Source organism: Bactrocera oleae, chromosome 3 (assembly GCF_042242935.1).
Source record: "Bactrocera oleae isolate idBacOlea1 chromosome 3, idBacOlea1, whole genome shotgun sequence".
Taxonomy (NCBI): domain Eukaryota; kingdom Metazoa; phylum Arthropoda; class Insecta; order Diptera; family Tephritidae; genus Bactrocera; species Bactrocera oleae.
Window position 1 is genome coordinate 76,042,716 of NC_091537.1, and position 14,484 is coordinate 76,057,199.

At 33.9% G+C, this 14,484-nt stretch overlaps 1 protein-coding gene across 1 annotated transcript; it reads right to left on the reverse strand.

Moving 5' to 3' along the window:
- Nucleotides 1-5,873: 5,873 nt before the first annotated feature.
- On the reverse strand, nt 5,874-13,172 carry LOC106625278 (glycoprotein-N-acetylgalactosamine 3-beta-galactosyltransferase 1). The gene is made up of 5 exons (XM_036376552.2): nt 12,984-13,172; nt 12,347-12,833; nt 7,493-7,586; nt 6,338-6,637; nt 5,874-6,273 (listed from the first exon to the last, which is right to left on the reverse strand). The coding sequence occupies exons 1-5, from the start codon at nt 13,048-13,050 to the stop codon at nt 6,049-6,051; spliced, it is 1,173 nt and encodes a 390-aa protein (XP_036232445.1). The 5' UTR covers nt 13,051-13,172; the 3' UTR covers nt 5,874-6,048.
- Between the last annotated feature and the right edge of the window lie 1,312 nt (nt 13,173-14,484).

Sequence of the window (14,484 nt, forward strand, 5' to 3'; positions counted from 1 at the left end):
AAGAGATATTTTATACTCCATAGTAGAAAAAAGCATTTGAAGAATGTCACAGAAATTCATCGCAGCAATGATATCTGGCAATATCAATCACCGATCTGACCATTTATGAGTCATTGCAATATTCACGCGATAACAATCAATCGTTTGAGAAGGCTTGAATATTGCTGTCAGGAGTTTAAGGACAGATTGCATTGCCCGATAAATTCTAAAATAAATTCAAATCATGAATTAATAAAAAAAAAACCTCGAAATTCAAACCAACTGCAAATATATTGAGTCTTTGATGCAACTAGTGTTCACGGTAACTATCAAAAAAGTGCAAAGTCAGTTCGAATTTTGCGGTCTACATTTAGATAAGGAATGCTTTGCCCATTTACAGTTAAGTTATATGTACATAAAATTTTGATGTACTCCGGCGTTGCTAAAGCTAAAAATAATGTACCCTATGTCCTCAAGAGTTCAGTAAATAAAATTCTTATCAAAAGGTATCCACTATTTCGACTATTAAATTTAAAATTGCTAAGATCTAAAGTTACAATATAATAAATTGTTACATTTTCATTTATTAAGAGAAAACAATAAAGTCTTTTTAATTTTGAAAAGTGAGTCAGATAAGTCAAATGTGCTGGAATGAGAATTAAAATCATGACATATACGGCGGAATGGCTCGTTTAGTTCAAAATTTGATCTACAGGATTTTAGCAGTAAAGGTCTAAACTGCATCGAAAGGCGAACCGGGATATTAAATTTAATTTCAGACAGGAGAAAAGAACTGCAAACAGTTCCATTCAAAAGTTTCACTAAGAATGTTATGCCAAGCATTTCCCTACGACTAGAAAGTGTAGGTAGATTAATAAGTTTTAAACGACTAATGTATGGAGGTAGACTTACCCTAGCATCCCATCGGAAATGCGCTAAGGCGAAAAGTAAAAATTGTTTTTGAACCGACTCTAACTTGTCAGAATGGATTTGGTAGCTAGGGTTCCATACCACAGAGCCATATTCCAATATAGGTCTAACCAAAGTTGTATAAAGTGTTTTAGTAATATACGGATCTCTAAATTCTTTAGACCAACGTTTAACAAAACTGAGGACAGCTTTTGCTTTCAAGACCATGGTATCAATATGAAGCATCTAGTTTTTTATAAATATAGGAACATACTTTTGTATGACACTTAACAGAGTATGATCTCAAGCCAAAAAGAGTGGCAGTCCCTAAAATCTTTCAAAAACATTATAATTCTACAAAACAGCTGATTTAACTAACTTTTTGGAAACAGCGATCAGTGGTGCTTACAGTATCGATATTGATAAAACCATAACAAATCGCATTTTGGATTTTCCACCCAAATCTAAAAAGCTTGTTGTCGACTGTACATTTTTTTTATTTCTATACTTTTTATCCGTGGCTCCAGATTCTAGTGATTTTTGGCCGTATTTTTTCTTAGACTCTCAGACCTCTTTAAAACATATATACCTATGTATGTATTAAAGCTTCGTCAAAAATACTGCTTAATGCGGTGCGGCTTCACACCACGTTTACTCTACGGAAGTATCTTGGTTCGCGGTGTTACAAAATCCAACGATGAAATGTGATAATCCACAAGCTATAATATATTATATAATATATATATTGAGATGCCCTTAAATTCTCAAAAAGTCACTAAAGCCGACCATAATGTTAAGGTCAATGTGGTATACATGATGAGCCATGATTAATTACTTTTTCGTATCGAAATTGGAGAATGTTGATATGGACAACCTACGGTTCCAATAAGACGGCACAACATGCCATACAGCCAACGAAAGAATAAATTTTTTTAAGAAAACCGTTTTATCACGCATTTTAAGTTGACCGTTTTATCACGCATCGTCCAAGATCGTGTGAATTTACACCGCTGGACTTTTTTTTTCTGGGGTTATGTGAAGTCGCTTGAATACGCATATAAGCCGAGACTATTGATGCTCAATTACAGTAAAATGCGGTCGCAAATTTTGTCTCTTGGTTGGAAATTATTCGAGTCAGTCGCAGCGGTGATTTGACTGAATTAATTTTTCTAAGAAGTGTTTTCACATCTTTTCGCTACACACACCACTGTGCGCCAACGGATTCAGCTGTGCTTTTGCAATGATGTGTCAGCAACGGTTGGTGAGATGGTTACGGCTGTTGTATATTGCCATGGTATGATAACCTATGTTTGACTGGTTTTTAAAAAAAAACAAAAATTAAACACTTTTTTATTTCACTTTGACTTGAGATTCTTTTAAGTCGTGTGTTCATGTCCATTGGTTTTTGTTGTCTTAGCAGGAGGCGTACGGTTTTTTTTGTTTTCTGATTAAAATATCTTTGTTGCTGTTGCCATTGTTTTCGCTTTAAATTTTTTGTCATTCAATATTTACGTTGTTTACGTAAATTACAGTAGGCAGCAAAGTGTGTCCGCGGCTAAATTTTCCAAGGTGTGTCGGCCAGGCAAGTAAATGATGCAAAGCGCAAAAATTTAGCAAAAAGGTAGAGGCTTCAAATGATTTTATGCTCGTGTTGTTGCTGTTGTCAAACGTTTGCCACTGCATCAAATTTGGGGGTCAGTCAATCATTGGTGTTGGTAATGTGCGAAAAGTGATATGTACTAACAGACGCGTGTGTATGCTTTCGTTATGTTTTCTAAACGTCAAAGACTGACCAATCAAGTGGCACAGAATTCGTGGCAATGTAATGCCGACAAAAAGTGTGTCAGCGAGTTGTTATAATCGCCAAATAATAATTCACCAATCAAGCAATATGTCTGGTGACGAAATATTTACACTGGAAATCCTTCATATATGTATGTGCTAACAGAGAGGAAACTGAAACCCGCAAGAAAAGTGTGTTGTCTTACACTAGTTTAGTTTCCACTAATACTACATTATTATTAATACTACATTATGACTAATTATATTAATAATAATAATATAAACCCTAGAACTTAGCCTTCGATACTTATTTCAAACACAATTTTCATAGAGATGGCTATATTTATATATTAGTTTAACTATATTCGATTTGCCACGAGATGGCATAACTTTATTATTCATTCATTGTTCCAACATTTCGAAAATTCTTTTGAAAGTCCTTTTCCGTCCTTCGGTTTGAAGAGTAAACAGCAATAATTCTTTTCACTCAATTATGTCGAATTTTGTGCCTGATTTTTGCGGCAGAACGTCCTGTGTGGCCAAAATAGTTTAAATATGGAAAACTGGAAGCATTAGTCGATATTTCCAAAACCAAGAAGAGCTCGCAGAATCTTTGGGAGTCACTAAACAGCTGGATAGATCCAAAACCAAGGAAATTAGGTGCTACAAGAATTGATGCCAATAGACGTTGAAGGCGATTTCGAATGTCAGAAATACTGCCTGAACTCTACAAAAAAGTGGTTTTTGCAAAGGATTGTGATAGATGATGAAAAACGGGCTCATTACAACAATCCTATAAGCAACATATCATATGTGAAGCACGGCCAACCACCCAAATTAACAGCAAAGCCGAAAAAATATGACGCCATCTACGCTCTGTATTTGGTGGGATCAGAGGAGCATGTTGTACATATGTTATTATCAAACCGGGTGCAACCATTAATGGGGAACGCTACTAACAAACACTTATCAAATATAAGCGAGCGATTGCCAAAAACCGCACGGTATTGCCGACTAGACAAAAGGTAATAATTTTCCTTTATGACTACATGCGGCCACATGTTGCAAGACAAGGGTAAAAGCTATTTGAAAACAGCGGATGAGAAGCTTACAGCTCAGACATTCGGACCTCTACTAACTATCACTTTTTTTGGTCGATTAAGAACGCCATCACTACAATACGGTTGTTATCAGAACAGGTTATCAAAAACTGGCTTGATTCATTCTTGGCCGATAAGCCAGCATAGTTCTTTTAAGATGGAATCCACAAATTGCCAAATAGATGGGAATATTTTATATACAATATATTATATATACTTTGAACAATACTATTTTAGATGCTGTGCTTTAATATTTTTATAAACCCAATGCCCTATTTTTGCAAACCAAAAAATTATTCAAGTTTTCACTATGGAGCACGGGATCGATTTTAATATCGTACCTAAAAATTTTACTTAAATACATTGTATACTCATTATCGCTGATCTGTCAAAGTCTATAGTGGTATATACCTCATCATATATGTATTAAATAAAATAGTACCTCATTGCTTCTTTTTAATTTAGCTATTGTATGTGCCTTCCACATCCCACATATTGCTTTTTAACACCGATTCCTCTTTAGAGGTTTTTAGGTCAAATATTTCTTTATGTACATTAAAAAATCGTTCGTTCTTAATAACGGTGTCATCAAGTTCAGATCAGAATCACGTTTTCGTTAAAAATTATGTTAGTGTAGGTCATTTAAAGATGAAGAAAGCAACGGAACGTGAGCACAAACGTTTCAAAAGTAAAAATACATACCACTTCTGAAGGAACTTCATCGCACCGTTACAATTGAAATATGTACAATTTGTCGCCATCCGAAATCTCACGCCCATGCGTAAACATTTAATAATAATTTTAATATCACAACAAAGTTATGACTATAATACTAGCTACAATGAAAAGTTATCTGATTTGCATAATTTCTAATCAACAATTTATTGAATATAAATATTATTTATAAGCTTCATTGCTTTACGACGTGATGTTAATTATAACGCGCATCTAAAACTATGCTACAATAAAACAATACTTTACATTTAACATACAGTAATCGCCATATTTATTAGGAAGCATTCAAATTAATTTTAAATAATAACAATAGGATTTATATGTACAGATGTCGAATATTTACCGCACAGAAAAAAACCCCAACAAACATTAACAAATAAATTTTTATAGATATTTACATTACCGTGTGATAACCTAACATTCTTCGCAAAACGTTTTGGCATCAATTTGAAAAAGTCATGAGTTCAATTAAAATGTCTTATATTCAACAAAATTCAAATAAATTTTTAGATATTTTTTAAGATTAATTAATTTTTTTTAGAGATTATAAAAATTTCTTCGTCACTTTTTGAGATAGCCGAATAAAATTTTATACATAGGTGCATTTAGACATTATATTGATCATCTGTCGGAGTCGTACAGATCGGACAACTATATTACCCATACTATCGATTATTCAGTTATTTTATTTTCCGATTACCTGCCTTTAATTAAAAAGCCAAACGTACGTAATTTTGCAGAACTATTTTCTAATATATACTTAACAATGACAGTAAAAATAAAGAAAATCGGACAACTATGTCACATACCTCTCATACAACCATTAAATTTCATTTGGATATCTCAAAACCGACGAAGAAATTTTCAAAATCTCTAAAAATTAAACTTCGCCTTAAAAATTGCTGGCTCGAAACCGGTTTAAGACCCATATTCACTTAATCAAAGTTTTTCAGAATGAATCATAGAATATTTCCCGCATACGCGATTTTTCGATTGTGTCAAAAAAAATAACGGGGTTGTGGTCACCTGAATATTTCACAAACCATTTATGAAATCTGAAATTATTTACTTATAACGTTTAATCCGTCAAGATCAAGAACAATCGAAATAGAGATTATGACGTCATTCTGTTATTTTTCGGTGTGCTTTTGACAAAGAAAAAATCGTTCCTGAACCACCATGAACAAAAGGATGGAAATGCTTTGTGAACCACTTCTATGATAGTTTACAGTTAGATTTAAGACGTTGCGTATCGCAATCTTGTGTATATCCTTCTTGTTCTAGACATTTCCATTTTTTTCTTCTGCTAATTTTTATTCTTGCATAATTTTTTAAATGATTTTTTTATAAATTAACTAGTTTGCATACTTAGAATTGTACTTTTTATTTATTTTTTATTGAACAATAATTAAATATATATACATATGTACGAGTATATAAAAATAAATGAACTACCTATGAAATATATTTGGAATACTTTGATACCGTTACATACAGACACTTAAAATAAATATTTACAATATATACATATATAATTGCATTCTCACGACACATCCACCCACTTAAGCGGCATCCACGGGTCCTTTGTATTTCGGTCACTAGAAAATCGCCTCAATAGTTCAGCGGAGTCGATTTTATCTGGCAATGTGACGCGGGGTTGAGGAAGCCCGACTGCGCGCAGATGATAAACAAAAAACTCATATAAATACATTATAGCGGGATCTGTGTAGTGAAACGAAATGGAATAATTCGAACAGCAGTTGAGGCCCTAAAAATTAAAAAGCAAAAGTAATAATTTATTACGATGCATCAAAAAGTTGAGAAAGACTTACCCAATCAACTGTGTACGGCGTCAGGCGCTCTATCCAGTCTCCACTAGACAGAGTTTCATTGCTATCTATAAAATCAGTCAATTGCAGCGGGAAAAATGTCTGCTTGTTGTCGCTGGGCTGAATGAAGCGTCCATCCACAGGCAATGCGCCCACATTTTGCAAGCAAATACTCATACAGTAGTCCTCGGGCAGCGCGTATTTAGTTGGTGGACAAAGTGTTTCGTTATTAAAACCCGTTGTAACAACGCGAGAGAAGGCTTCTTTGCTGAGAACATAGCCAGCGCCACCGGACATGTAGGTCTGTAAATAAAGAGCAAATCTTGACATTCTTTATAGAATAACAATACATTCTTATTGCCGACTAACTCTATAGAAATGTGCTTTTCAAGGCTTTTGTGATAGTATCTGGCTTATAAATGGTTTGCTCTATACAGCGTGGCGACACTACCACATATTTGCCTTAAGCATTGGAGGAATAGAACATAGTTTGAATATTTCTACAAAAACGTTAACTTATGTGTCACCACCTAATACCCCTCATAAAAGTTTTCAATACAAAAACTTGGTTTTGATCTGTCAGTTTGTATGGCAGCTACATATATGCTATAGCTGGCATTTTCAAAAATACTTACAATTAAAGGCCTCTTAAACTTATTTATTTGCATAATAGTATTTGTTATAATTTTTTTGAACAAAAATTTTGTGAACAGATGGCAACTTCCCTACTTAAAGGGTTTAGGCGAAATGCTTCTTTTCTGTACAGCCTGATGAGTACAAAGCTATATGCACAAGAAATATACTTTATAGCCACTCAAATAATGGAAAAAAAATTTAAATACCTATTTTTCAAACCATGAATGAATAATTTATTAGAACAACAACTGATTGACGATTAACTATAAAACATATACTACAACATTATATGTATTTATGTTTGTAGAGGCGACTTAACATAAATTTGAATGCAAAATATAAACGAACAAACTTTTTGCACGACGTTAATCGAGCCAATTTAATGGCGATTTGATGACTTTACATGTCTCATGAAGATAATTTATGCACAAACATATTAAACATATACACATAAATACAAAATTTTTCAGTTTTTACAAGATTAAGTATGATATATTAACATTTATGCGCTCATAAACTTACCACATTTAGTTGCACCAACTCGTAACCAAAGTAAACTGGCATTTCGGGGTCATAAGCATAGAGCGAATAACGTAAGTTTTCCATGATTACGTAGCTGTTATAAAGAAAAAATTATAAAATCTTAAAAAACTGATATATGAAGGGTTTTTTTTTATATTAAATCGTTACACTAACACACTACATAAAATATCGAAGGCAGCAATGCGAGTGATGTAATAAATATATATGTATGTAGGTATATAGTGGGGATGTAAAAAAATCACGACTTGAAACTAAAACTGAATTAGCCTGGAAAAATATTTTGGTTTTTCATAGCACACTTCATTGCAATTAATATGAAAGTTACCTATGTAAGGAAGAACGTTTGATCTTTACATGAAGCTAATTATTTATTTCCGGTCAGTCTGTAACCTGGTGAGGCTTGCGTTGGTTTATCTCGCTAAATATGCACAGACTGCTATACACTTCATGATAGGTCATAATTACAACACTTAGTTTTACAATACTTGTACATTCTGTTTCAAGATTTGCAAATTAATTGATACCGTTATTCCAATTTTGCGATACAATGTTATATTCTAAAATAAATTTATTTCAATAATTCAACAAAATGACGATAAAAAGAATGCGAAAGTTTAACATCAAAATACACTTGGAAGAAATTGTGAACAGTTTGTCAACAACCCTCTTTAGTTGAGAACGCTTGGCCTTTCAGCAAGACCACCGACATTCAAAGCCAAAGCGACTCAAAAATTGTTACGTCAATATTGTTGAAAACTGGACTTCGGGAAGCTCAAATTCATGTTCTTTTATGTGAGATGGTAGTTCTATTTACTTTATAGGAGTATCTTTATGTTATTTGATTTTATGTTTTTTCAAATTATATATACATATGTATATATCATTATCCCTTAAAGATTTCAGTATATATTATATATACCTATGTATGTATTTTTGTGTTTAACGAGGAAAGTGCAAAGCTTTTGGAATGAAATTGCAATATATTCAAAAATTATTTTAGTTCAAATATGTATGGTATATTACGAAACAACACGGGCAACGCTTTCATAAAAGATATATACGAATATGAGCACAAAAAAAGGTAGCAGGTGTGATAGCATCTTGAATGAAGCTTCAAGACATTAAAATTATTAGACTTAGATTGCGAAGAGATAAATGAATATACTGCAAGAAGTGAGATACAATTATAGAAGATGAGAGAAAATTATAATAAAATTGAAGTGGAGCAATTTCAATTTCTTTTTTTATTTTGTTTACTATTCTTCTCGTTCGTAATATCACACACTTCAAATATATTATAAACCATAAAAAGATAGCGGTATTTTCATTAAAACATTCCGATTGAATTTATTTCGAAACTTATTTGGTTCATTTGCTCTCTGTAAAAGTGCTGAACTTGAACTGAATGTATGCGCTTCATAATATCCGATTTTATTGCTAGAGAAAACAAATACATCCAAGCAAATATAAATAAATTATTGAATGTCCAATGTATATAAGTTAATTATGTCCATCTCGAGCTAGTCTCTCAGTTTTTGAGATATCGATCCGAATTTCTGCACACATCCTCTTCCCCCAAAGAGAGGTTCATTTCTGGCATATACCTACCATACAAACTGAACGATCAAAATTAATTATTTGTATAGAAAATTTGTTATTTTTGAACGGTATTATAAGTTCAGTATAATCAAATTTAACATTTATCTTGTTTTAAAGTGCGTTTGATGGAAGACTACCTCGGTTAGTTACGTCATGAATGAAAATAACGGAAAACTTGATCTGCAAGTCTAGCATAATTGTTTCTATCATTCAAGTAGGAAAGACAAAAGTTAAGTCTCCTAGAACCTAGCGAATGAGTTCTGCAATCTAATTTTAATGTGGAGGGATGTCCGAAATTATATTTATATATATATTTTTTTTAACAACTGGTAAGTTACCATAAGCGTTGGAAAATCGAAAAGTATATGAAGTATTGCAACATTTCCCCTGGGGTGAGTAACCTATGGTGAACCATTAAATAATTGTCAAACCTCAGGAAGCATAACGAGCCATTTAAATGAATCCACGCTGCTTGGCACCCGAAAACATCTGATTTAATGGATGAAGGATCAAGCTAAAAAATACGTTATTTGGCAACTGGAAAAAATATCAAAAATTGGACGCCACTTTCACCACAGATGGCCTGGTGACGTTTCAGGCGTCATTGATATGGCAAAACACATTGGTCACGTGATCTCCAATCGATTTCTGGTATAGTTTTCTAAAATTGTGGTCGACTTAAGAAAATTTGTATAATTAAAGAAGTAATCGAATTTAATAATCGACATTTTTGTATTATTCAAGACTACATATGTTTGCAAGGTAAGCGCTGTGCAAAACTTGATTTGTTATATTTAAATTTTTTGCGTTTGGTTGTAATCGAACAACTGGGGTTGACTATTATCAGCGAGCTTATCAGTGACACATAAGTAGCGCGATGGTACAGTGTGTTCAAAAAAATTACTGTTTATATATTTTTTTTTGCAAATCAGCATATGTTAAATTGCCATCACTGACGCATATAATTCGATCAGTTTTTTTCGATCTTATAAATAAATAAGAAAAATTACCGTTCAGTATAAAAAACGTTCCTAACCTTTCTAAGGAAGAATCCTTAAGGTTCCTAATGGACTATTAAAAACTGCAAAGTATTTAAATACGAGTTGTACATTTGTGAAGAAGTGGTCTGACCATTATAGAGAAACTGAAAACGTCGATGACAACTCAGGAGGAAGAGGAAGAAATAACGTGACATTTAAAAGTGAGGACAAAGCTATAGTTATCCTTTTTGGGGTTGAAATGATATAACCTGTTGATATTTGGGTGATCTAACTTGAAAAGAGCGAAATTAATCGAGTCATGAAAGGCATGAGAGTTTTTTAAGAGTCAAGATCTAAAACTGCTCAGCTACAGAAAAAAATATTTCATTCAAAATTATGTCAAGCATTTCCCTACGACTAACAAGTGCAGGTAGATTCATTAGTGTTAAACGAGTAGTGTAACGAGGTAGACTTAACGTAGAACCCCATTTGAAATGTCCTAAGGCGAAAAATAAAAGTTGTTTTTGAACAGACTCTAACTTGTGGGAATGGATTTGGTAACTAGGATTTCATTCCATAGAACCATATTATAATATAGGCCTAACCAAAGTTGTAAAAAGAGTTTTAACAATAAATGAATCTCTAAATTTTTTAGACCAACGTTTAACAAAGATGAGAACACCTTTTGCTTTCAAAACCATGGTATCAATATGAAGACTAAAATTACGCATAGTGTTCATAGTAATTTGCGGGTTAATTATGGCAATTTATAGGTTTTCCATCAATGGCGTTTTGTGGGCGTGGCAATGAGCTGATTACGCCCATCTAAAAACTTGTCCCAACTTTTTTGCCAAGAAACATGTATACCAAGTTTCATCAAGCAAATTAATTTTTACTCAAGGTACAGCTTAAACGGACAGACTGACGGACGGACGTACAGAGAGTCACTCGGATATTAAGTCGTCTCATCATCCGGATCATTTATATATATATAACGCTATATCTAACTCGATTATTTTTAGGTCAGCTTATTAGATTATTAGATACAAATCACAGTTAGATGAACAAAAGTAGTATACTCTGAGGTGTTTCACGGAAAATTGTATAAAAAGGGTTTACAGAAGTCAGCTGAGATGCTTTACGGTAAAAATAACAATGATTGGATGCTGCAAGGAGACAATGATCCAAAACATAGGAGCAGACTCTGTACTCAATGGAAACAAGAAAACCATATTAATACTTGAGATTGGCCATCACAGTCAGCAGACGCCAACCCAAGACAAAATGTTTGGGCTTTAATGAAAGAAGCTCGCTTCCTGTGAAATATGCGAAAAGTTTAGCTGCAAGTGGCTTATGATATTAAATACTAACACTAATAAAGTTATATTCCGCATAGCACTTAAACATTTTATCACTTTCTTGAAACAACATATTATATCACAAATATTTTATTTCATACTTTTTTATTTCATTCAATGGTTTCATTAGCATCGCACTTCACGTCATTTCTGTCCCATTTATTTTGGTTGCTTTTGATATTTTCACATTCCATTTCATTTCACGTTCTATTACAACGGTAAAAAAGTGTTTCACTCTTCTACTTTGTTTTTAGCAACAATTTTTTTCTAAAGAACTTGTTTCAACTTATATTTTTCTGTTCTTTTTGAATATATTTATCATAAATAAAGTCATCTGACTGAACGTTGGCGGTAAGAAGATAAAAATAATTTGCATTTGGACGCTTTGTCTAATGATCCAGTACAATTTCACTGCTCGTTTAACAAGAAACTTGTTTCACATTTCTCGGCTTCTTTCTTTTAATTATGCTACTTTTATTTTAAATTATTTTTCTGTTTTTTTATTTTGTTATCTATATTTAGCTAGCCAAACACACCAGCACATTCTTTATTTATACTTGCTGAGATGAAATAGTATGCGAACTAATTTATTCAGAATCAAAAATAATTTCGCTTTTACACGTTTTACAATTCAAATTTCGATTTGCACAGTTAATTTAAAGCGCGGTCATTAACCGCTATCTCCAAGCGTGTTTCTTAAGTTTCAAGTTTACATAACTTTTCGGAGATTAGGCAAACAAATTTATGCGAAAAATCAAATGCGACGCGTTGGCATTTTCCGTGACTACGAAATAAATAAAAATAACAATTCTTTACCACTTCTCCTGCAAACATCAATATCTGACAAATCACTGCATTTCACTTTCATATTTCCTTATTTATGCACACTCACTCACGTATCATCGTCCGCCTTCAGAAACCAATCGTAATCCGCGTAATACCGTGCGTATACGTAACGAAATCCTTGATGTACTTTATGCCACAGCAGTTCATACTTATCGGAGGCATTATCCACCACCGGCACCGCACCCAATGCCACGTCCGTCGCGCTGCTGAAGAAGACGAGGCGCGTACAGCGCTTGCCCCAAGTTGCTTTCACGTGTGCGGCGCGCGTTGCGTGCTGCGCCGGCGTGGTCAACACCATGCAAAGCACGCGTACTTCCGCAGCCAACTGCTGCTGCAGTGTATTTGCATCGCTTTTCAGTTGCTGCAAGGCGGTATCATAGCCCGTCTGCCAATTCTCGGTGGCTGTGCTGTGTTGCCGCAGCTGCGCCGTTTGCAGCAGGAAGCGATCGTAGCAGAGCAGTGTGGTGAGCGCCATTAGAAAGCCGAGCACATAGCCGTAGAGGAATTGCAACTGTTTTATAAAAGGCAGTGAGGGCTCTGAAAACGTAAAAAAGGAAAGAAGAATTTAATAAATATTTCTAGACCTTGTAGATATGTATATAGTATAAAATATCTGCTCGCTTTTAGCCAGTTAAATGGCGTCGCTTATTTCAAATGATTTATGATTTATAGTTTAATTGCACTCACTTTCTGTTGACTTTGCGTCCTTGTTTGCGGTCGCGCATGCGCGCTGCATTTCCAACAAACGATTCATCGTCTTTGTGACGGAAGCAAAGCAAATAATTGCAGTATACCGGATTGCCGCCGCTTAAACTAAGCGCCGCGCTTTGGGCTAACGCGTCTTAACTCCTCTTTGTGCTGAAAGCAACTCATCGCTTGCGCTTCGTATATGTAGCATTATACCCAATCGCCGCACTGAAGTCTTCCATAAGCACTCGTACATCTCCAGCGATCTGTGGCTGCTTTGCCTGTAGCATTGTCAAGTGTTTAAACGACCGGTTTACGACCACTTATCTGCATGTCTTTTTTTCGCAAAGCTAAATAAACCGTTTGTTCGTTGTGCTACTAATTCTTAATAGATGTATGTATGTAGTGTTGTTTTAAAGACTAAGTTACGTTGGCTTAAGTAAATGTAAACATAGACTCCGTATGTGGTCCACATTTTTGCTTACCACTGATGTGGTATGCTGGCAAGGAAATTTTTTATTGTTGCAAAAATCTCTCGACATTTATGATTCAAAAGCAGTAAAAAGTATTTAAAAAAAAAATTACTAATATGGTTGGTTTTACAGCATGCCAAATATACGGCCAACTGACGTAATCCGTACTTAAATTTAACGAGCTTACCTAAAAGTAGGAAATACTCAGAAACTAAAAAAAAAATAGCAAAAGTATTCATGCAAGCTTTTACTTTTAGCATACACTTTCAAATATCAATTAAAATAATTTTTATTTCATTTGTATGGAATACAACGAGAATTATATTTACATGACAAACCTTAAGTTTACTCATCACAACCGCATTCTAAAATTTGTAAATCAAACAAAATTTCCTTTTTAAATAAAAAAAAAATAACTACATCACAGTCTACGTCATAAACGAAAGAAACAGATGTATTTCTTTCATGAGCACAACGAAGCAACATACGCATCGTAGGCTCCAGCTTACTAAGCATACAATTCGTTATGCTAAATTAAAATAGATCTGCAGTATTGATACTAAATATATCACAGCCCTGTGGAAGGCCACCTGACTTTTGCTGATAGCCGTTTCAAAAATATCTTATTTATTATTGAATTTAAGAGACTGTTTTTGTTTTTGTTCTATATTTTGTGCATGCTGGTTAAGTTCAAAAAGAACCCAGTTTTTTGATAAAAATTTGATTTCAAGTTTTGTTGCACTAATCAGGCGTTTCCCCTCCAGAACTTATAATGGATATGAGTGTCATCTACTTTGCTTATCACTTCGATTGGTTCTTTGAAAAGCGAGGTGGCACAATCTTCAGTTAGCAAACGGCACATTTAAGACATCATTAGGCTCGTTCAGCATTCAATAAATCGTTGGACGTGATGAAATTTCTGAGCTTTTTCCACAGTAGTTGCCCAATTTCTTTTAAATTGAAACTTTGGGAGCTTTGTTTTACATTCTGCCGATGCCACTATACCAAGTTTCTAAAGGTGAGACCGC